Source organism: Saccostrea echinata, unplaced genomic scaffold (genome assembly GCF_033153115.1).
Source record: "Saccostrea echinata isolate AGI-Se365-2 ecotype Australia unplaced genomic scaffold, CSIRO_AGI_Sech_v1 ptg000010l, whole genome shotgun sequence".
Taxonomy (NCBI): Eukaryota; Metazoa; Mollusca; class Bivalvia; order Ostreida; family Ostreidae; genus Saccostrea; species Saccostrea echinata.
Genome location: NW_026889759.1, coordinates 10696914 through 10720353, shown reverse-complemented (window position 1 = coordinate 10720353; position 23440 = coordinate 10696914). Strand labels below are relative to the sequence as shown.

General features: G+C 38.8%; 2 protein-coding genes across 2 annotated transcripts in view; both read left to right on the top strand.

Annotated features, from left to right (window-relative positions):
* Window positions 1-1980: 1980 nt before the first annotated feature.
* Window positions 1981-22777, top strand: LOC133184546 (PHD finger protein 24-like). The gene is made up of 6 exons (XM_061319634.1): window positions 1981-2256; window positions 21293-21481; window positions 21899-21977; window positions 22059-22240; window positions 22394-22542; window positions 22696-22777. The coding sequence occupies exons 1-6, from the start codon at window positions 1981-1983 to the stop codon at window positions 22775-22777; spliced, it is 957 nt and encodes a 318-aa protein (XP_061175618.1).
* Window positions 22765-23440, top strand: part of LOC133184377 (small ribosomal subunit protein eS21-like) — a 31946-nt gene continuing 31270 nt past the window's right edge. Inside the window, exon 1 of the mRNA XM_061319428.1 lies at window positions 22765-22776. The gene's annotated coding sequence lies outside the window, so the exon portion shown is untranslated. The remainder of the gene's footprint in view (window positions 22777-23440) is intronic.

Below are 23440 nucleotides of genomic sequence, written 5' to 3'. Positions count from 1 at the left end.
TCGAATGATGAAGCTGACCTCATTATTTCACAGGACATCGTTAAAGAGGACATAAGCATGACAAAAACGTTACATTTCTCGAGTACGGGAAAAACCAACTATGACGTCACACGTAAGCTAGATATACCTACATAAGATTTCCCTCATCAGCCATGCAAAAATAATTTTTGTGTTCCCCGTTTCTCAAAATATTTCATCACATACTGATTATGACCTGTTTTTACATAATAATACCGCCCCTCTGTTCACCGAGTATGATCTTGCTGTACTAACAGATCGTGTATGACGTCACCGACTTGTTGGACGCGCAGTTTAGGGAAACAGAGGAGTGGATCAAACTTTTTCATAATTTGTTAATGTTTACAAGAATGTTAAAACTTTTTTATTATTTTTATATAAGATGGTAATTAAAGTTAAAAAAAATTTCAAAAACTTATACAAGAACTGATGCTTTACACGTTTTGCACGGAGACTATGACGTAGTTAAACAGAGTCATGTGACCATGTGTCCTTCATCCCCTTAACTTCCCTCTCGAGAATTTTTCACTCATACGGAGACGCCACCACTTGCCGGTAGAGGGATGCATTCGGCACTTAGGGCCATTGATCAGTGAGGGAAAATCGTCGATTATTGATAAAATGCATTATCATTCGAACGAAGAATAATACTCTCCTAACACAACCACAAATATATCGGGACAGAAAACGATTATCATGAAATGCGCGGATCTCGAGGGGGATGGGAGTCCGGACACCCCCCCCCCCCTCCCCCTGGAATTTGCAGAGTTATTAAAAGTATATACTGAAGCAAATAAAATATGACTTTGGATACCCTTAGAAATGGGGGGGGGGGGGGTTTGTTCTGTTTTTTTTTTTTTGTTTTGTTTTTTTGCTTGTCAAGAAATTTTCTGGGTTTAATTAATACGTATGGGAAAGGAGTTTAGGGGTTTTTTTTTGTTTTTTGTTTTTCGCTTGGAAATTTTTTCACAATGTATATATCTTATAAATTATAAACATACCGGTAATATTTATTTACTATATGTAACATTTTTATTGTCTTATTTGAATAGAGCTTACATTGAAGAAATATGTCGAGAATTTTTGATACGATTAACCGATTAATCGGTCGGAACGTCTTGCGGTTAACCGATTGGTAATTGTGTATTCGATTGCCATCCCTAATATATATATATATATATATATATATATATATATATATATATATATATATATATATATATATATATATATAGTCTAACCTCGTTATCTCGAACTCGATAAGACCGAGGAAAAAACTTCGAGATATCCGAGGATTCGAGATGTCGAGGGTAAAATACTTAAAGAATAAGTGGTTGGGACTTCCAAATCACTTCGACATATCCATGGTATTCGAGATATCAGTGTTGGAGATACCGAAGTATATACAGTGCCCTGACTTGAAAGAAAAAAATAGTGGACTGACTGGCTTCCTAATTCATCGGAAAATTTAATGGGTATGTGAAAATCAAGCTTTTTGTGCAAAAAATGGTTTAAAACTGCATGGTCAACGCTGGAACTTGTGTGACTGAATACCTCTTATAAATAAACTATAAACTGTATCTTAAACACTTTTTATTTAACATCACTCATTTTTCATTTTAAATATTTAGTGTGACGTCTTATCTAGGTTCACATAAGTAGTTAGGAAGTCTGTATTCAAGGTATATAAAAAGAACACACTCACTACCAAGTTTATTGAAAATCGTAAAATAAGCTTATCATATCCATTCAAAGTCAACTTAGATCCCTTTAAATGTTATGTTTGTTATGCTCAGTGGGTAGAATTTTCAATAATGTACTTAAAATGTGACTCCTTGAGGTTTTCAGAGTACTATTTAATTGGCTGGAATTCTTTGACGTTTTCTTAATTCTCTTAATCCTTTTGATTATTAACATATTGCTACATATTCCTTGGGTAAATTTGAAGGTTAAATAAAATAAATGGAGAAAAATCGTACCCTGTGGTCAACCGCCTCCCCAAGCGCCTTATTTATAGGTTCCCTTCTTCAGCACTGTCGTCAGCAACTGCAGGCTTTACAGACCCGAAAACAAAGTTCTAATGATGAGTTGAAGGACTTTGTCAAAGACATGAAAGAGCAGACAAAGGAGATTAGTTATGAACTGGAGGAGGAACCACCCGACACTCAGAGGTGGTACATACGCCGCAGATCGGACACCACGGCACCACCGCCTGTGGCAAAACTAAGATCAAATAAGGTTAGAAGAACAATACGATTTTATAGACTAAACATATAATTATTCGAAAGCATGAAGGAATCCATTCTTGTCTAACATAGAGAAAAAAAATGCTAAACGTATTCAAATACGGATTTATAAAATTAACTTTTTGAACTATTTACCGAGTAATTTAACTCTTATTGAAAATTCTATTTTGCAACGATTCATTTCTATGAACTCTTTAAATGTACATCGTTTTTGTATAGTACTAATCATGTACAAGGTTTCAAGATTGGGTAGTAATTCCTTAAAACCGAAAGTTATAGCCTTGCCTTTGCCAGAAGTAAGTCAAAATGACATCTATAAAAGGTAGAGACTTTCAAAATCCTGTTCACAAATTATTTTTTTATTTAGCACATTATTGTATTGTTAAGATTTAATCTACTGAGAGAGGCCGACAGCATGGCGTTTTAGCGATCATCTTTAATCTCGAGAAATCTCGGTCATTACATACTGTAACAAGTCGAGCGGACCCTTGTCACAAAATAAAAACTCCTTTGTCAGGCATAACAAGTTTTTATTTAGGATGGCAACAATCAAGACAATAACAACGAATGAGATGCTGACCATTCAGACAATAGGTGACCCGAAAAAAAAGGGGGGGGGTGAACTTGTCTTGCGACTATATTACACAGTTAATTTATTGTAGTAACTAGTATCTGCAAACAACTCCTTGTTCTCGAACTCAAAGTAGAACAACTTTGCGTAATTAATTGCGTAAAATTAATTGTAAATTTAATAATTCAACAAGCGACGATCCGGACAGTCCCTAACTATTTGGGAAATCCAAATAAACTATCTCTGTACTAAACTATTAGACATGCCTAATATTAAACTCTAATGCCACTTAACTTATGAAGAAAATATGCGTAAACTATTCAGAATATGTGTATACTCTCAAAATGAATTTATTTTCAGCTCAAGCTAATCCGAACAAATACTACCAAATCCGGACAAGCCATTCCGGACAAGAATAACCTAAGTGAACTTAACTGTGAGAACTACTCTGGATATCCGAACAAACGATCCGGACAACTATTACAATATAAACGTGACATAAACTATCAAATAAACTTCTGAACTTGGAAACGACTGACTCATAGAAATGTTCCGGTCATAAGTCCTAATTAATAACTCGAACTGTAAACAAATAAACTACTGGTCTACATGACTGGAATAATCTCTATACTCTTAAAACTGTCCTGTCCGGACGCGCAAGTCCTTATAAAAATTAGCATCATCCACTACAAGATTTATCATCTTGAATACCTTGGACTTTCTCTAGATCTAACCAAACAACCCGAAGGGATGAAGAGTCGAGAGTGAGTGTGTCGAGATGCTGAAGCTGGGTCCTATATATAACCTTCTATGACCAATCAGCGTTTGTCCTTTTTGTCCGGAAAATTTATAACCAATCCAAACGCTGTACGGATCTATGGAAATTCCGAACAATTCCCGATATCCGGACAAGCTAAATTACAACCCTTAATAATCATTTAATGAACAATACAAGACCTTGTCCGGATTACTTTAATTATATGGACACTAAATAATGTAATTAGTTTAATAAATAAAAATATCCAGGACTACGTAGTTTTACTGTAAAAATCAAGATTCGAATCTAGGCGCCTTCTAAAGTAGTGCGCGCAGCGATATATGTAAATACGGAAGTATGACTTCAGTGCGCCGATGAGATCGATAAAATAAGACAATAGTTCACCATCATAAGGTAAAAAATAGACAAAAATAGTGGTCAGCATCATATTACAATAATTCAAGATAAAAATAATGTACAACATGGTTGAATAATGAAAAATCAGGCAGCAGAATCACAAGTGACAAGATAAGTTGTGAAACGGTCAGTCAGACAAGAGAAACGCATGGTAAAGTACACAAGAAGTTCGCGAGCGGTAAAATGACGATTTCACATAGATGAAGGTAAAGGAATACGCTGGTACTGAACATACATCAACAACTGGTAATTATAAACAGGTTCAGTTTAATTAAAACGATTGTTTTACCGTATTTACGAAGAAATTTAGAGATTAAAATTTGTAAACAAATGATCGAAAATGGGGGAAGTTGTCAAAACACGAACGGTAATACTGCAGGTTTTGTAAAACAAATCCGAGTTAAAATAAGACATAATAAATGCTGTTTAAGCTTAATAAATCACTTTAGAATCATGTACTATGATTATAGTAAATTCCCATCCAGAATAAATTAATTGTAAACAATATAAAGAGTTAGCATATGTATAAAGAGTTAGCATATGAAGGTCTCACATATTACACCACCCCCCACTTAAAAAAACAAAATTCTCCTGAATTTTAGGATTTAAAAAAAAATATTTAAGATAGCCTTACAGGAACATTCCTTTTCTTAATCTGATCAATGATAGTATCAAGTCTTTTTGTTCTCTTCAGGGAAGCCGATTCCAACATACAGAGAAAATCCTCGTCATCTGAATTCTTTGCCCCCTTCACAGCGATTTCACTGAGTTTCTTATAATTATAGAACCTTAGCTTTCTGTCTACCTCATCATCAGATGACATGGACGACTTGGCCGATCCGGGCAAACACAACATGTTATACCTTGAGAGAAGCTGTGCCCTGGAGAAGGAGATGCTTGCTGCTGAAAGAACGCCATTGGTTTCAAGCTGGAGTGCTGCAAATTCCCATGCTTGTAGTTTCTGGTCCGGGGTGAATGCCTCCCAGCCAGCTGGTGGCCAACACACTACTGCACCATTCATGGAGATCTCAAAGGTATCTATCCCCTGCCAACTTCTTCTTGCTGGGGGTAAAAGTGGCATGACCCCGAATTCAAGCAACTTGCGGGCTCTCTTCAAGGTAACCAGGTTGCCCACAGTGGAATTGTCAGCAAATTCTTCTTCTTCTGTGGTGGATGGAGGCAAAAATGATGATGTTGGTGATGCAGAAGAGGGTGCAGACATCGACAAAGAAGGATGACTGAGTTCATTGGGCTGGCTGGGTGTAAGGACTGTCTGGTCAGCTATGGCTTCAATAAAACATGTGGGTTGATCTGGAGGGAGAATTCCACTACTCAGTGCAGCTGGATCGGCAAACTCAAACAGTACAGAAGCTTTCAAGTCAGGAAAAACAGCGTCAGATGACTCTGGGACAGCGGACCTTTTGGCAGAAGAAATAGACTCCTCAGGACTAACAGCCAGTGGATGAGACAAGGAGGACTGGGTGATGGAAGGAGGGGCTGGGACCTCTGACTCAGCTGGACGAACAGTATCTGGACAGGCATCACCAGCTGGAGAAATGTCTGTTGTTGCAACTGTTACAGGTATTGCAATAAGCTACTCAGTTGTTTTAGGAGGAAGATCTGGCTTAGCTTGGGGTCCGTCTGCATTATTCGAGGTTCCTGGTCCCTGGGAGCCCGAAAAACTTGATGGTACATATACAGGTGGGGAGGTTCCCTTCCTAATAGACTCCACCAGCTTGGAATCCACCCTTAGCAGCTTTGACATCTCCTTGAGAAGAGAAGGCGAGGAAACAGATGTGAACAGAGTTGGAAGTTGGAAAAACGGATCCGGGCGGATGTTCTGGGACTTCCTCATGACCGACGATAATATCTGAGGATTGCGGCTTGCCTCTGATGTCATCACAATGTTGAACACTTCATCTTCCACTGACATCACGTGCACTCTGATCAGCCCACCTTCAATGTTGATTGCCTTGATGGTAAACTTCTCGTCAAGTTCAGGCTTTGATGGCGAGTACCCCCTCAGCTTCTTGACCACTGGACTAGGATCTTCTTCTAAGTCTTCTGAGTAGTCTGGCTTAAAATGTTCCTCCGGTGTGAGAGATGAGCTTCTTCCTACCTCCCAACCCTGTTCAAATTCCCGAAGTCTTCTGCTGCTCAACCCATTGTTTCTGATCCATGTGATCATTTCTGTCCTTGCCCTAGTGGCTGCCTCACTCCTCCAGGGATTGGGATGGACCAGTTTTTTGTAATCCTGTGGATGTAGGGCAAACCAGAATCCGTTGGCCTCGGAGAAGAAGTCTGCTGGCACGTCCTTCCATCTCCCCTCCTGTTTATGTGCCTCCAGGACATGAACCTTCAAATCTGCCATTCTCCGAAGAGACTTTTCCCGCTTTCCGTCCTTTACAGGGCAAAATGGGCATATCACGCGCATCCTCTCATGAGGCCGAGCAATCAGGTGATTCTTGCGATCTCTGTTGGTTTTAAACTTATCAGGGCACAACCAGCAGGCATAGATTGCAGAAGACATGCTGAAAACTGGTAAATAAAAATATCTGTAAGGCTCAGTATATTATTCTGAGCCGAGAACAACGCCGTCTGCAGATACATATTTAATTCTAGTAAAAACATTCTAAAATCCACCCCCTACCCTACTATTACTAATAAAAAAATTGACGGGATGGCCAGCAGGACAAGGAAAAGTAAAACATTTTACAACACACATACCTAAGGCAGATAGCAGATACCACAACAGAGGAGATGCAACACCAAGTGATCCCGTAGATCAAATATCACCAAAATAAAAATAGAAACAAAATACAGACCCAACATCCTCTTCAAGGATTCTTCATGGTCACCAAAAAAAAACGCAGGAGCACACCGTGGGTGATCAGGCCAGTTGTGCATCCTCAACCAAGGGCGCGACCCTTCACACAGTGCCATCCATAGACACTAGCATCCTCCTCACTTCATCATAATAAAAACACAACAACTTATAAAAAGAAAAATCTGCTCCCAAATCTACCCCTGTAATGTCTCAACAGGAATTACACAAAGCCCCGGTAGCGGAGAAACACAATTCCTCCCACAGGTACAATGGATACTAAACATTCCTTCCAGAAACATTACTCAATTACTGCGCAGAAAAGACCCGAGTTTCTCTCTGCAGCCTCCTTATCCATGCTGGCACATCCCTCCCCCTATACACTGATAAGCGATCTATGTGGTATAATTTTGCTTCTTTTCTAGGGCTTCTTTTGACTCGATACGTTGTATCATCAATTTTCTCAAGGACAATGCAGGGACCACTCCATGGACAAGATAACTTCTTGCAAATCCCCTTTTTCTGTAAAGGTTCGTATAGCCACACCAGCTGGCCAATATCAAGGGACTTTTTACTGGCTTTAATGTCATAATAACGTTTTTGATGTTCTGCACTAGTTTTCAGGTTCTGTCTAGCAAGTTCATGGACGGAGTGAAGTTTTGCTTGAAGATTGGCTATATAATCATGGGTGTCAGACTCTGTTTCATTGGTTGGAAGATATGTAATAGCTTCAAGTGGCATGGTGATGTTCCTACCAAATACCATCATGTTTGGCGTAAAGTGTGTGCTACTGTGAACTGAGGAACGGTATGCCATCATAACTTGAGGTAGATACTCATCCCATTTGTTCTGTTCTTTTTCACAATACATGGTAAGCATTGTTGCTAAGGTACGGTTAAAACGTTCAATATTTCCATTACTTTGGGGCCTCATACTTGTGGTTCTGGTTTTGTCTATATGAAATAGTTGACACATTTGTTGAAACAGCTGAGATTCGAAGTTGCGCCCTTGGTCAGAGTGAATCTGGAGGGGAGTGCCAAAACGACAAAGGAATTCATTGACTAAGACTTTGACAACTGTTTCTGCCTCCTGATTGGGTATTGCATAGGCCTCTGTCCACTTGGTGAAACAGTCGCAGACAACCAGTATATACTTGTTGCCTTGGAGAGATAGAGAAAGTGGACCCATGATGTCAATCTCAATCCTTTCCATTGGCTCACCAACTAGATACTGTCTAAGGGGAGCAACTCTTTTGTCGACAGGGTTCTTTCTAGCAGAACATCTAGAACAGGTTCTTATGTATTTTTCTACAGACTCCTTAATGTTGGGCCAATAAAATCTATTTTTGATTCTTTCCAGGGTTTTCTCAATGCCAAGATGACCAGCAGATGGGATGTCATGGTAATATTTGATAACTTCAGACTGCTTTGTTAAAGGTACAACTAACTGAATTTTGGTTTCTTTGTCATCAGCTCCCCAGATTCTGAATAAAATGCCACCTTGTATTTGTAATCTATCCCATTGTCTCCATAGTGTTTTTGCAGAACTTGAAAGGTGAGAAATATCATTCCAGACAGGTTTGTTGGAGGCATCATCTATAAGTGTCATGATTGGTGAGATGTACTGGTCTTGCAGCTGGAGTAAACGGATTTGGTCTGGCTCCCAACCTTGCAATAGAGCTGTATTTGGAAATTCAGGGGGTTCTGAATTTTTATGCTGTCCTCTGGTAACAATACAAACATGACCTAAATCTTTGTTGTTATAATCAATTTCTTTGCTAGATTCATTTTCTGAGTTGTTTTCTGCATCATTGTCTTGCTGGTGTTTACAGGCTTTACAGGGTCTTCTGGACAAGGCGTCTGCATTGTTGTGCTTGATTCCAGGGCGATGGACAACTGTAAGATTATAGGTTCCTAGCTCTTGTAGCCATCTGGCAACCTGCCCTGTAGGATTCTTCAAGTTTCTCATCCAGTTGACTGCTGCATTGTCTGTTCTTAGGAGTACTGGTTGTCCATACAGGTATGGGTGAAAATGTTTAAGGGCACACACAACTGCTAGCAGCTCTTTGCGAGTAGTGCAGTAAGACTGTTCATGTTTATTTAGTGCCTTACTGTAATATGAAACTACCTTTTCCTGGTCATTTTCTATTTGAGACAACACTGCTCCAACTGCCATGTTACTTGCATCGGTATCCAGTATAAAACTCTGGCCAGGTATTGGATAAATCAAAATAGGAGGAGAAACAAGTACTTCTTTGAGTTTTTGGAAAGCCTTGGAGCAGTCTTCGTTCCACTGAAATTTCTTATCTTTTTGACAAACCAAATGAAGAGGTCGGGCAATTGCTGCGAAACCCTGTACAAATCTCCTATAGTAGGAACATAACCCTAGAAAGCTTCGTACTTCTTTAACACTGGTTGGTATAGGCCAATCTTGAACAGCTTTTGTTTTGTCTGGATCTGTATGGATGCCTTTTTCTGGCACTACATGTCCTAATACTTTAATTTCTTTTTGGAACAGAGAGCACTTGGAAGGTTTGAGCTTGAGATTGGCAGCCTGGAGTCTCATGAAAACGTGTTCTAATCTACTCAAAGTATCTTCCACTGTCTTTCCAGGTACAATAATATCGTCAATATAAATCAGGCATTCGCGCCACTGGAGACCTCGAAATACATCTTCCATCAAGCGTTCGAAAGTGGAGGGGGAGTTGGCAAGTCCAAATGGCATCACAGTGAATTGGTAGAGACCTTGGCTGGTAGAAAAGGCTGTTTTATGTTTGTCAGCTGAATCCATCCCAATCTGCCAAAACCCAGAGTTGAGGTCCATACAGCTAAACCATTTTGACTCTGACAAAGAATCAAGGCATTCATCTATGCGTGGTAAGGGGTAGGCATCTTTGACTGTCACATCATTCAGTTTCCGATAATCGACACAAAATCTGGTAGAACCATCTTTCTTGGTAACTAGGACAATAGGAGATGACCATGCGCTATTTGATGGTTCAATGACATTTCTTTTCAGCATCTTTTCTAGCTCCTGTTTCTCCACCTCACGTTTGCCAAAAGGTAATCTTCTAGGAGGCTGTCTAATTGGATTTGCTGGACCAGTGTTGATTCTGTGCTGTACCAAATCTGTTCTCCCAAGGTCATCTGATGATTGTGAAAAGACGTCCTGGTACTTAATTAGCAGGTTCTTTAACTTAATGGTTTCTTCATTTTGCAGGTGCTTGGAACTACGTTGCAGAAGGTCAAGAAGGTATTCTGGCAGTTTAGGGTTGTTATCATTAGGATTCTTAGACTCTGTGATCTTGCAGCATGACTGGTCTGGAGAAGAAGGCTGTTCGTAGAATGACTCACAAGTGCCAAGTTTCATATTTGGATAAAGGGTAACTGGGTTGCTGCTAAAATTTTGAATTACTGCCAGTTGGGTGGTTGATCGGGTGTCTATGATTCCTGGGACAAGTGAGACGTTTCTGTCTTGGAAAATTGCTGCTGGTGTTTCTACTAGTCCAAAGTCTGCTAAATGCTCTGCTTGAGGTATTAAAATTGGAATGATTACTTTTGTTTCAGGTGGAATGATCATCGTCTCCTTGACTGACACCCTGCACATCATACTTGCTTCACCTCCAAGCCAGCACTTGATATCACCTTCATGGGTACACAGAACCATTCTCCCCAGATCTAGTTTCTGTACATTCTTCATCAGGAAATCTTGACCCAGGATACCTTCATTCAGCACATCACAAACAACCACAGGAAGGTTACACTTCAGTGGACCAAGTACTGCTGGAATTTCTACATGACCATAGACTGTAATTTCTCTGTTGTTAACATCAACCAGTGTCCTTTCTTCCTTCCTTAGCTTTGGCTTGACGTGAGGGTCCATGCTGTCAAACACATACTTGGAAATGATTGTAGCTGTTGAACCTGTGTCAACTAAAAAATTTGTTTGAAAACCACCCACCAACCCCGATACATAAAGGCCATCATCCCATTTCTTTTCAGTTTTACCAATGTGTCCTAATCTGATATATTCATCCCATTCTAAACTTTCTGTAGGCCTTTTATATCCATAATCCGCCAAGCTTCGACCTAGTAAGCCGACGGTTTGAAGTTTCCCTGACTGGTTGCTCTCTGTTGCTTGCTGCTAGGATTGTAAGATCTGTTTCTCATGTCAGAGTTTTGTTTGTTCATAGGGCAATCTCTCATGAAGTGGTCAGGGGCGTGACAGATGTAACATTCTCTGTTGTTGGAATTCAGTCTTCCACCAAACTTCCCTGCCCGTCCGGATTCTAGCTTTTCAAGCCTGGCGAGGATCTGCTTTAAAGTATCTGTCACTTCCGTCTGGACTGCATTGGCACCACTCTGACTTTTTCTGATGTCCTTCTCTTCACCAATGACTCTGACAGGTTGTTTCCGTTTTTCACCATCACCTAGGACAGCTTCATATCGCTCAATGACTTCTACAGCATCTGCAATCGTCTGGCAGTCTTTATCTATACAACGGCACTTCATTTCTAATGATATACTTTTATAGAGCTGGTTAATGGACAGCGCCTCTTGCGCCAGGGCATCCAGGTTAGGATAGGCTTTCTGTGACATCTGCCTTAAATCGTCGGCTAAAGCTGCTATAGATTCGTTTGGTGTGCGTCTCCTTGATTCAAATCTGGAAAGCCAGCGATTTTGTTGTCGGGAACTTCCAAATCTTTGCTCAAGCTTGTCAACTAGGACAGCATAGGGTTGCCTAGATTCAACAGGTAGACTAATGTAGAACGTGCGTGCAGGGCCCCGTAGACATGCAGCTAGCGCTAATACTTTGTCATGGTCACCCCACCTTCCCAATTCAGCGCAAACTTCAAAGTGTGAAATATATTCTTGCCAATCGTCGCTGCCATTGTAAGGTTCCGGTTTTAGATTTAAACCTCTCGCACCTGGTCTAGGTTGCCAGTCACCTGCACCTCGTCTATCTAGGTCAAGATCAAATTCATCTTCATGCTCAGATAGCTGGTCGACCTCATTCTGTTGGTCTTGTGGTATATTTAGAACAACTTCATTATCAGGAGATGCCATTTTGCGTCAAACAGAGATCTCAATCACAAGAAGATACTTAAAAGAGAGAACATAACAAAACTTCAAAAATTACCCTACACAGAAGAAACAACTGAGGAGAGTTCGTATCCTGGAAATTACAAACATGTAAAATCCCACTTCTGACACCAGTTTGTAACAAGTCGAGCGGACCCTTGTCACAAAATAAAAACTCCTTTGTCAGGCATAACAAGTTTTTATTTAGGATGGCAACAATCAAGACAATAACAACGAATGAGATGCTGACCATTCAGACAATAGGTGACCCGAAAAAAAAAGGGGGGGGGTGAACTTGTCTTGCGACTATATTACACAGTTAATTTATTGTAGTAACTAGTATCTGCAAACAACTCCTTGTTCTCGAACTCAAAGTAGAACAACTTTGCGTAATTAATTGCGTAAAATTAATTGTAAATTTAATAATTCAACAAGCGACGATCCGGACAGTCCCTAACTATTTGGGAAATCCAAATAAACTATCTCTGTACTAAACTATTAGACATGCCTAATATTAAACTTAATGCCACTTAACTTATGAAGAAATTATGCGTAAACTATTCAGAATATGTGTATACTCTCAAAATGAATTTATTTTCAGCTCAAGCTAATCCGAACAAATACTACCAAATCCGGACAAGCCATTCCGGACAAGAATAACCTAAGCGAACTTAACTGTGAGAACTACTCTGGACATCCGAACAAACGATCCGGACAACTATTACAATATAAACGTGACATAAACTAACAAATAAACTTCTGAACTTGGAAACGACTGACTCATAGAAATGTTCCGGTCATAAGTCCTAATTAATAACTCGAACTGTAAACAAATAAACTACTGGTCTACATGACTGGAATAATCTCTATACTCTTAAAACTGTCCTGTCCGGACGCGCAAGTCCTTATAAAAATTAGCATCATCCACTACAAGATTTATCATCTTGAATACCTTGGACTTTCTCTAGATCTAACCAAACAACCCGAAGGGATGAAGAGTCGAGAGTGAGTGTGTCGAGATGCTGAAGCTGGGTCCTATATATAACCTTCTATGACCAATCAGCGTTTGTCCTTTTTGTCCGGAAAATTTATAACCAATCCAAACGCTGTACGGATCTATGGAAATTCCGAACAATTCCCGATATCCGGACAAGCTAAATTACAACCCTTAATAATCATTTAATGAACAATACAAGACCTTGTCCGGATTACTTTAATTATATGGACACTAAATAATGTAATTAGTTTAATAAATAAAAATATCCAGGACTACGTAGTTTTACTGTAAAAATCAAGATTCGAATCTAGGCGCCTTCTAAAGTAGTGCGCGCAGCGATATATGTAAATACGGAAGTATGACTTCACAATATAGTGCGCCGATGAGATCGATAAAATAAGACAATAGTTCACCATCATAAGGTAAAAAATAGACAAAAATAGTGGTCAGCATCATATTACAATAATTCAAGATAAAAATAATGTACAACATGGTTGAATAATGAAAAATCAGGCAGCAGAATCACAAGTGACAAGATAAGTTGTGAAACGGTCAGTCAGACAAGAGAAACGCATGGTAAAGTACACAAGAAGTTCGCGAGCGGTAAAATGACGATTTCACATAGATGAAGGTAAAGGAATACGCTGGTACTGAACATACATCAACAACTGGTAATTATAAACAGGTTCAGTTTAATTAAAACGATTGTTTTACCGTATTTACGAAGAAATTTAGAGATTAAAATTTGTAAACAAATGATCGAGAATGGGGGAAGTTGTCAAAACACGAACGGTAATACTGCAGGTATTGTAAAACAAAACCGAGTTAAAATAAGACATAATAAATGCTGTTTAAGCTTAATAAATCACTTTAGAATCATGTACTATGATTATAGTAAATTCCCATCCAGAATAAATTAATTGTAAACAATATAAAGAGTTAGCATATGTATAAAGAGTTAGCATATGAAGGTCTCACATATTACAATACTTTAACTGTAGCAGATGTATTTTCTTGCAGATTTACTCTCGCTATTTCAAAATAATTAAAAACCTCTCTTTGATATTTTATGCCCCCGTAATCGAAGATTCTGGGGCATATAGTTTTTGCCCTGTCCGTCTGTTTAGCTGTACATCTGTCTGTTTGTCCGAAAAAAATTTACCCTTGCCCATAACTTTTGATTGGTTGAAGCTATGACTTTCATATTTCACAGGTGTATTCCTTGTGATAAGGCCTTTCTTTGGGTACCAACACATTTGACACCTTAACCTTGAAGTTTGACCCATATTTCCACTTTAACCTTGGCCATAACTTTAGAACAGTTGGTTCTATCGCTTTCATACTTCACATGTGCATTTCTTGTGAAAAGACATGTTCATTTCAATATTTCCACTTACCTGCCTCCTTAACTATTTGCAATTTCCCTCTAGTTCCCCATACAATGCGTCGATAAATTTTTAGAGTCACTACGGTATTACCTCCAGTTATTCCCCTTAACTATAACTCTTCAGTTTTTCTCTCGACGCCATATTGGACATGCGGTTTTCCTCGTACAGTGCAAATAAAAGTTTATATTGGCGTTTTTGGAAGTGTGTATCGCGTTCTAAAAATGGAGAATGAGTTTAAGGACTGTTCTAAATGTTCGGGTAAGATGAACATATTAGACGATCACGTTTTTTGTTACAAACATCGTCTCTGCAACGAGGCCTTTCCATGTGACACATGTAAAACATGGTCAAAGGAACGGCGGGATAAAGTAACTAAAATGATTGAGAAAAGCGTACAGAAGACTATTAAAATGAACAGTAAGGTGCCTCAATCCGTCTGTGGAGACGGTATGGCAGGGCAGGACGCAAGTCCGTCTGTGGAGGCGGCAGTCCACGAGTCGAACAACAATGGCGACCGTATTAAATGTGGATCAGAGGTTGTTGATTTATCAGCAATTATTCAAGACCAAGTAAGACAGCAGGTTGAATTGCTACTTAAACATAAGGATGTTGATGAAAATTTTTATGATCAACAGAACGTATCAGTAGGCGAGGTAAGGTTGACCAGAGGAAATGAGAGCACCAATTCCAAAACGGCAGCCATAGGCAGACCTCATTTTGACAAGTTTAAGTCTTATGATGAACAAATGTCGTCCTTTGAGTCCAGTGTTGCTGATGTTTTGTCTGTTAATGTACAAGACAATGATTTTGAGGATATAGGTTGAAATGCATCTATCGCAGGGTTGTATACCAATTCAGATGCGCCAGTAGAGGTGCCTTTTGGTGCACCAGATTCTTCAGATCCTCTGCAGTGGAACTGTTTTGTTTCTAAGATGGCAAAGGTTCTCAATATTGATATTGAAGCTGAGGATCCATTGGAAAATGAGAGAAAATCATTTATTTCTTCTCGATTGAAAGGAGATAAGAATGACAAGAAAAAGTCTCTCCTCAAAATGCCTATTGAAGGAACACTCATTGATATGATTAAAACAGTTGAAAAAGAAGCTACCTCGGGGCATTTGAAAAATAGGTCAGTACGTGGCAGAGATGATAAAGCATTTATGGTGAAAAAAGATGACTTTGACGCCTTTTGTAATCCTCCAAAATTAGATGACAATATTGAGGAGGGGTTAGTAGTAGGCCAGAAAGGTAGTTTTGGAAAATCAAAAGTTAATCTCTCTCCTTTTCATAAGGAGTTAGACAATGACTTTCGGCGGATTGACAATTCAGCAAGAGCCTTATTCAGGGCCATTTCTTATGGTACTATGATAGCAGCATTTTTAGATGAGGCTGAATGTGAGGATGATCGAGTGGAAGGACGTAAAGCTCTCATCAACTGTTTCAGAAGTATGGCCGATTTGACAGCAAGAGTAATGGCAAATTCAGTCTTGAGTAGAAGAAAAGTTTTTCTTAAAAATGTAGACTTTATTAGCAAGGCAACAGAGAAAAAATTGCTGAAACTCCCTATTTTTGGCAACCAGTTGTTTAATGGACAATATTTTGAATCTCTCCATACGTCTGCAGAGAATCTACGAGATGCAAGAGAAACCCAAAATGTTTACAACACATCAAAGGGGTATAATAAGAACTTCAAGAGTAGAGATAGTAGGAACTCCACCGAGTTCAGTAGGAAGAGGAAAGCAGATGTAACTGAGACCTCTGCTCTTTCTGCTAAAGTGGCTAAATCAAATGAGACAAGTATTACCTTGAGTTCTGATCAGGGCAAGGACAATTTTCGTGCAGGACAGGGAAACAGGAAGAATTCTTTTTCCAGGAGAACCTTTGGGGGCCAGAAAGGATTTCCAACTCCAAGGAAGTGAATCTTGTAAACAGACAGTCTGTAAATATGCTTCCCCAGGTAGGGGCACGTTTGTTAGCATTCCACAGGAAGTGGACTTCAATCACTCAGGATCAATGGGTATTAGAAACCCTAAGGGAAGGGTTAAAATTGGAGTTTATGATTCAACCCCATGTAAAGATCAAGGAAACGTGTGTACCAAGATATGGTATTCACGAATCAGTTATTTTAACAGAAATAAGCATGTTGTTAGAAAAAGATGTTATAGAACCTGTACCTGTCACTCAAGAAAACGAAGGGTTTTACAGCACCATTTTTGTGGTGCCAAAGAAACAAGGAGGGCTTCGGACAATTCTAAATCTGAAACCTCTAAATCAGTTAATAGTGCCTCGACATTTCAAAATGGAGACGCTATGTTCTATAATGAAAGCAATGAAAAAAGGGGACTTTGCAATCTCACTGGATTTGACCGATGCCTATTTTCACATTCCAATTCACACAGATTTCCAGAAATTTCTACGATTCAAATTTCTAGACCAGAGTTACCAGTTTCGAGCAATGCCCTTTGGACTTCGTTCAGCTCCAAGGGTCTTCACAAAAGTAATGGCAGTTCTTGCAGCACATTTAAGAAAAATGGTAATGCAAATATTTATGTACCTAGACGATTGGTTGATGATCAATTCAGACAAGACAACTCTTCTTCACCAGAGAGACTATGTAAATTATTAGTAAATTGGAAAAAGTCGTCTCTAGTGCCATCCCAACATATAGAGTATCTAGGAGCACATTTCAATCTGGTAGAGGGCATCGCAACACCCACAGAATCCAGGTTTCAGAGTATTCTGGACATGGTGCAGACTTTATCAATAAGTCAGCACACTCAAGCGGTAGTAATTCTCAAATTGTTAGGACTGATGGCTTCATGCATTTATCTTGTTCCGATGGGAAGGTTACACATGCGTCCTATACAGTTATACCTGTTAGCAATGTGGAGACCAAAGATTCACCCTCTTACTCATGGGATAGTGATTCGTCCAATCTTAATTCAGCACCTTCAGTGGTGGATGAATCGGGAAAAATTTTTCAAAGGAATGCCTTTGCAAGATCCGCCAAGTCAACTGACTTTGATAACAGATGCGTCAGAACAGGGTTGGGGAGCACATCTGGAGAACTGGGAGACATCAGGGGTCTGGTCCCAGCAATATCAACAGAAACACATAAATTGGCTAGAGTTAAAGGCTGTACAATTAGCTCTTCAAGAAGCCTTATTTTTAATAAAAGGGAAAGTGATCCTTATACGGTCAGACAACACAACAGTGATAAGTTATATCAACAAGCAAGGGGGGACACATTCACCAGAACTGTGTTATCTAACTTGGGAGTTGTTCCAGTGGTGCATTCAGTACAAAATTACAATACGAGCTGTTCACATTCCAGGGAAAAAGAATTTTCTTGCAGATGCACTTTCCCGGGGAAAAATAGTACGAATGACGGAATGGTCGCTCAACAACACTGTTGTAAAATTGTTGTTTCAACAGATGGGAACCCCATGTATAGATTTGTTTGCAACTGCGCAAAACAAGAAGCTGCCAGTCTATTGCTCCCCATTTCCAGACATCAATGCTCTTCAAGTAGATGCACTAGCAACCAGTTGGAAAGGGATGTATGCTTATGCATTTCCACCACCAATTCTTGTGCCCAAAGTCTTACAGAAGATACGGGAAGAGGCAAGTGTTGTACTACTCATTGCTCCAATGTGGCCCAGGCAGTCTTGGTACCCTCAGTTAATAGATCTTTTGATCGATGTACCAGTCAAGTTACCACTGTGGCCAGATCTTCTGTCTCAAAATCACAATCAGAATTTTCATCAAAACCTAGAAACTCTCAATCTTGTAGCATGGAAACTGTCAAATTGCAACACAAGTCAAGAGGATTTTCTGAAGAAATTGCAGAAATTATGGCAAATGCCAGAAAGACATCTACACAAACAGTTTATGATGCAAAACTCAGAATATATAACAGTTGGTGTAAAGAACATGGTGTCAATCCCATTACAACATCTGTACCAGAGTTAGCAGAATTTTTTATCTACCTTTTCAAGGTGAGAAAGTGTAAACCACGGACTATAGCTGGTTATAAATCAGCAATAGCAATAGTTCATCAGAATGGAAGCAGTATTGGAACAAGTTCAGAACTTTCATCATTGTTGAAAGGCTTATTTAATAAACACCCTTCTGTACGTCAGTTAACACCAAACTGGAACTTACCGCTGGTTTTGTTAACTCTCACAAAACAACCATTTGAACCTCTAGAGTCAGCGGATTTAAAGTTCTTGACTCTTAAGACTGTTTTTCTGGTAGCCATTGCCTCAGCGTCTAGAGTGAGCGAGATTCATAGCCTCACTTTAGATGAGGGTCACTTTAGAATAGAGAGGAAAGGGATAAAAATGTTACCTAATATGGAATTCCTGGCAAAGACACAAACAATAAATAGACCTTGGGACCCTATTTATATTCCTGCATTTGATTCATATGCCACAGATTCAGAAGATTTGAAACTGTGTCCTTGTCGTGCTTTGAAGATTTATATCAATAGAACTAAAATGATTCGGAAGTCAAATAGATTGTTTGTGACCTACCAACAGAATAATCACAAAGAAGCATCAAAAGATTCCATTGCGAGATGGATAGTTAGCATGGTTCGTTTCGCATATGATAATGCAGAATCATCAACGTTAAATCTAGTTAGAGCACATGACACTAGGCGATTGTCAATTTCCTGGGCATTGTTTTGTGGTGTATCTTCAGAGGAGATTTTACGTGCAGCGCACTGGACATCTGAATCTACATTTACGTCATTTTATCTGAAGGATGTTCCAGATCATCAGTCCATTTTTGCCAAGGCAGCAATCTTGGACTCATCAAGGAGAGGGAAGCAAAATTAGGTAATAATGTATTTTTTTTTATGTACTTTTACCATTTACTCTTTCCTCCCACCTCCTCCAGTTTGGGCTGCAAATTCCTTTGCAAATAGTTAAGGAGGCAGGTAAGTGGAAATATTGAAATGAACTTGGATTTTTGGGGGTAAAATCCGTGTTCATGAGATATTTACACTTACCTGCCTCACCCGCCCACCTCCCCTCTCGAGGAAGTTGAAAGGTAAGAACCTTTTAATTTGTCGAGAGAAACTGAAGAGTTATAGTTAAGGGGGATAACTGGAGGTAATACCGTAGTGACTCTAAAAATTTATCGACGCATTGTATTGGGAACTAGAGGGAAATTGCAAATAGTTAAGGAGGCAGGTAAGTGTAAATATCTCATGAACACGGATTTTACCCCCAAAAATCCAATTCTTTGGGTATATATTTTATTTTTACCTTTTGACTCTGACCTTGGAGTTTGACCTACTGTAAAAAAATCCAATCTTGGTCATAGTACTAGAGCTTTCTAGTTTCACAGGTATATCTTGTGACAAGACCTTTCTTTACTTACTTAGTCCTCTTCGTGCTGCTCAGCACATAAGGCCGTCACCAGAGACTTCCATTTTGGTCTAGATCTGTTTTGTGTCCATCTCTGGACCAGTTGTTTTCTTTGATATCTTTCTCCACTGATCTTCTCCAGGTCTCTTTTGGTCTTCCTCTCATTCTCTTGCTGGTTGGTGTCCATCTCAATGCAACCCTTATGATGGAAGTTGGGTGCATTCAACATATGTGTCCTATCTACAGCCATTTTCTTTTCTTTATAGCTAGGGATAGAGGAGTGGTGTTAGTCCTTTTGTACAGCTCTTCATTGGAGATGGTATTTGGCCAGAAAATGCGTAATATTCTGCGAAGGCAAGGAGTCTGAAAGGCATCTAGCTTATATGAAATGGCTTCTGTAACTTTCCATGATTCAGCACCATACAGGAGGACCCCAAGCACACTTGAAAATCCTAATTTTGGTATTAATGCTGATCTTTGCTGACCTCCAGATGTTTTGCAGTGCTACATACGCTCCTGTGGCTTTTGAAATTCGAGCTAGTACATCTACCTCTGAGTTCCCATCTGTGGTGATCTTGCTTCCTAGATAGACAAAGTCTGTGACCTCTTCTATTTTTATATTATTTAGGGTGATGGGTTCGTCTGATTAAGTGTTGACCTTCATGATCTTAGTCTTGGTGTTGTTTATTTTCAGACCAATCTTTCCTGCTGTTTTTGCTAGCTGGTTGGTTTTTTCTTGCATATCACAATCTCGGTGAGCTAGCAGTGCTACATCATCTGCAAAATCTAGGTCTTCAAGCATTTCTGACATAGCCCAACTTATTCCCGTCCGCTTATTCTTTGTGGTTTCTCGCATGATCCAGTCAATGCAGAATGTGAAGAGAAGAGGGGAGAGCAGATATCCCTGTTTTACTCCAGTCTTCAATTTAAACTCCTCTGAAAGATTTGATCCACAGATAACTCTGGCATTTATGTCTGTATAAAGCATCTTAATGATGGAGGTGATTTTATCTGGGATCCCATAATCATGATAATGGCTGAGAATTTTTTCTAAGGCAAGGCGATTAACACTGTCAAAAGACCTTTCTTTGGGTACCAAAAATTTTGATCCTTTAACCTCGACCTTGGAGTTTGATCTACTTTTGAAAAACTTTAACCTTATCCATAACTTCAGAATGTTTGGTGCTAGAGCTTTCATTTTTCATATGTGTATTTCATGTGACGAGACCTTCCCTTGGTCATTAAGTTTGACCTTGACCTACTTTTGAAAAACTTTATCCTTCGCCAATTGCCATAACTTTTCAATAAATTGAATAAATTCAAACAGGAAAGGCAATAATGATGAATAACCAGTCATTCCATCATCAATGATTGATACTTAGTAGTCACGTTCGAAGACTGGTTACTCTTAGCCATTTTAAAACTATTAAGACCTCTTGGAAAAGAAAAGCTTTGTATAAAGTATGGGAAATTGCATTAAATATTATAGCTGGAGGATGGGGGGGGGGGGTAGTTCCTTTTCTAATTTATAATAGTTTCTGTCTATAGAAATATTATATTTCATATTTTAAGTGGAGATGTTGAAAAATTTGTTGACCACCCAGCCTCTTATTTACAGGATTGCGAAGATGTGTATTGTGAGGTGTGCCAGTGTATGTTTAAGAAAGCAGAGAAGCAATATCCTTGTCGAATCTGTGAAGGAATTTTCCACAAGGACTGTGTCATGGGAATAAAAAATCTCCACCCTTCCCATAAATCCACCATAGAGCGAGCAAATACCAAAATAGGATGGAGTTGTCCTGCCTGTGTAGGTTCATTGCTTTAGCTGAGAAATTATACTCTAGTTTTAGTGCTTGCAGATTCTGAGAAAATAAAGCGGAGAAAATGCTTACTGACTTTGGATTTTAAAAAAAAATGAAATTCATTTTGTTAAAGATATTATTAAGTGCTTTCATAATTTAAGGGTATGATATCTGAAAAAAAAAATATTTTTCACAGAAGGATTGAAATACAATGTACTCAGTACATTATTTTGAAAATAGAGATAAATTTCTCCTGAAGGAAGTATTTTAATGTATACCTGAACCATTTCTTTTCTAACATTAAATCGTCGAAAATGTGCAAAATTACTGTCGGATATATCACTCTGATAAAATTTTGATTATGACGAGTGGACTTCAAAATGCTTTCACGAAAGACATATCTCTGCTCGTACATTTTTTAGGATGATCTGAGCCTGTTATTGTCTGAAGACGAGTTGAACAATATTTTACAAACATTCGACGAAGAAATCAATCCAAAAGGTATTGAATTTTATTCCTTAAGTATCATATAATTATTCAGAAAAGTATAATATGAATTGTATAAATATATTATATTTGCAGGGGACCATATTTCTTTTGAGGAGTTTCTTGCTTTCAAAAAACGTCAATATGACATAACGGAAGATGATCACGATCACCTTCGCCTGGAGTTTCAATTGGTCGACACCGACTCCAACGGACAAATTGATTGGTGGGAGTTTCTAACGTATCAGGCCAAAATGAGGCTGTTTTCTCGTAGCCAGGTAAACGGAATTTCTCAACATTCCAACGAATCTAGAACAAACCAGTTAGCATTACTGTTGTTGTTGTTGTTGTCATCGTTGCCTCTTCTTCATCATCTCTCAGATGATTATCATCACTTTCATCATCTTCACACCTTTTTCTAATCATCACAGGAAGAGTTAGTGGACCTTCTGACCGTGAAGGAGATGGAGGTGGCACAATCTGCATTTTCTCGACTGAAGTTAAACAGAAGTGGGAGAGTGTCCCCAGGGGAATCAAGGCGACTCCTGTCAGAGTGGTACCGGTTTCTAGATGAACATGGGTAAGTGTAATTTGCTGTATTTGCAGTTTTATAACTATGTTTAAGTGTACTTATCGCAGTATTTTAGTTTTTGAATGAGGTCTTTCACTCCAAAACTTCATAAAATACTATGCTTGTTACTTTGTTTATAAAGAAATCCTTCTTTATCTGCAGCGGGAGAGAAGACGTTCTTGATAACTATGCAAGACTTGCAACAACTAGAGTTATGGCCCTGGATAAAACACCATTGCAGTAGGTTTTAATTTCATTTAAATACAGATATTGACACGGCATATAATAAATTATTTATTAATCTATTCATTTATTTATTGATTTCCTTTTAGGGATTTTTCCTGGAAAGATTTTTTAATGGGACAAGCCAGGTATATCATTGGAGCACGCCCTAACATTGTCAAAATTAAATGAGCAAAGTAGTTGCATGGTCGACAGGACCCTACGGTTCAGTGCGCGGTGTTCTGTAACCACTTGGAAAAAAGGAAATAAATTTTAAAAAAAGGTGCATGATACAAAGCGTGGAGCAAAATTTCTGGAAACTAGTGGTTTCAAACACTACATTCAGACAAGATTTCTGGAGTAGTTATATTTTGGAGTGTATGATTTTATTCTGTAACGAATGCAAAATTACGTGTACATATTAGAATGTAACAATGAAGTGATTTTTAAAAAAAAAACACATCTGATAAGGTATGGATTTTAAAGTAAAGGTATTCAAATTTTTATTTTCTTGATTTGATTACCTTTAAAAGAGAGCACATATTTTGGATAAAATTAGGGAAAAAAAGATAATGCTGAAGGAGGTGGACGAATTAGGCATTAGAAATGCTTTGATTTTTTAATAAAAAATAAACTTTCCTGTTTGACTGATGAGTGAATATTTTGAGACTCAAACAAAGCGCCG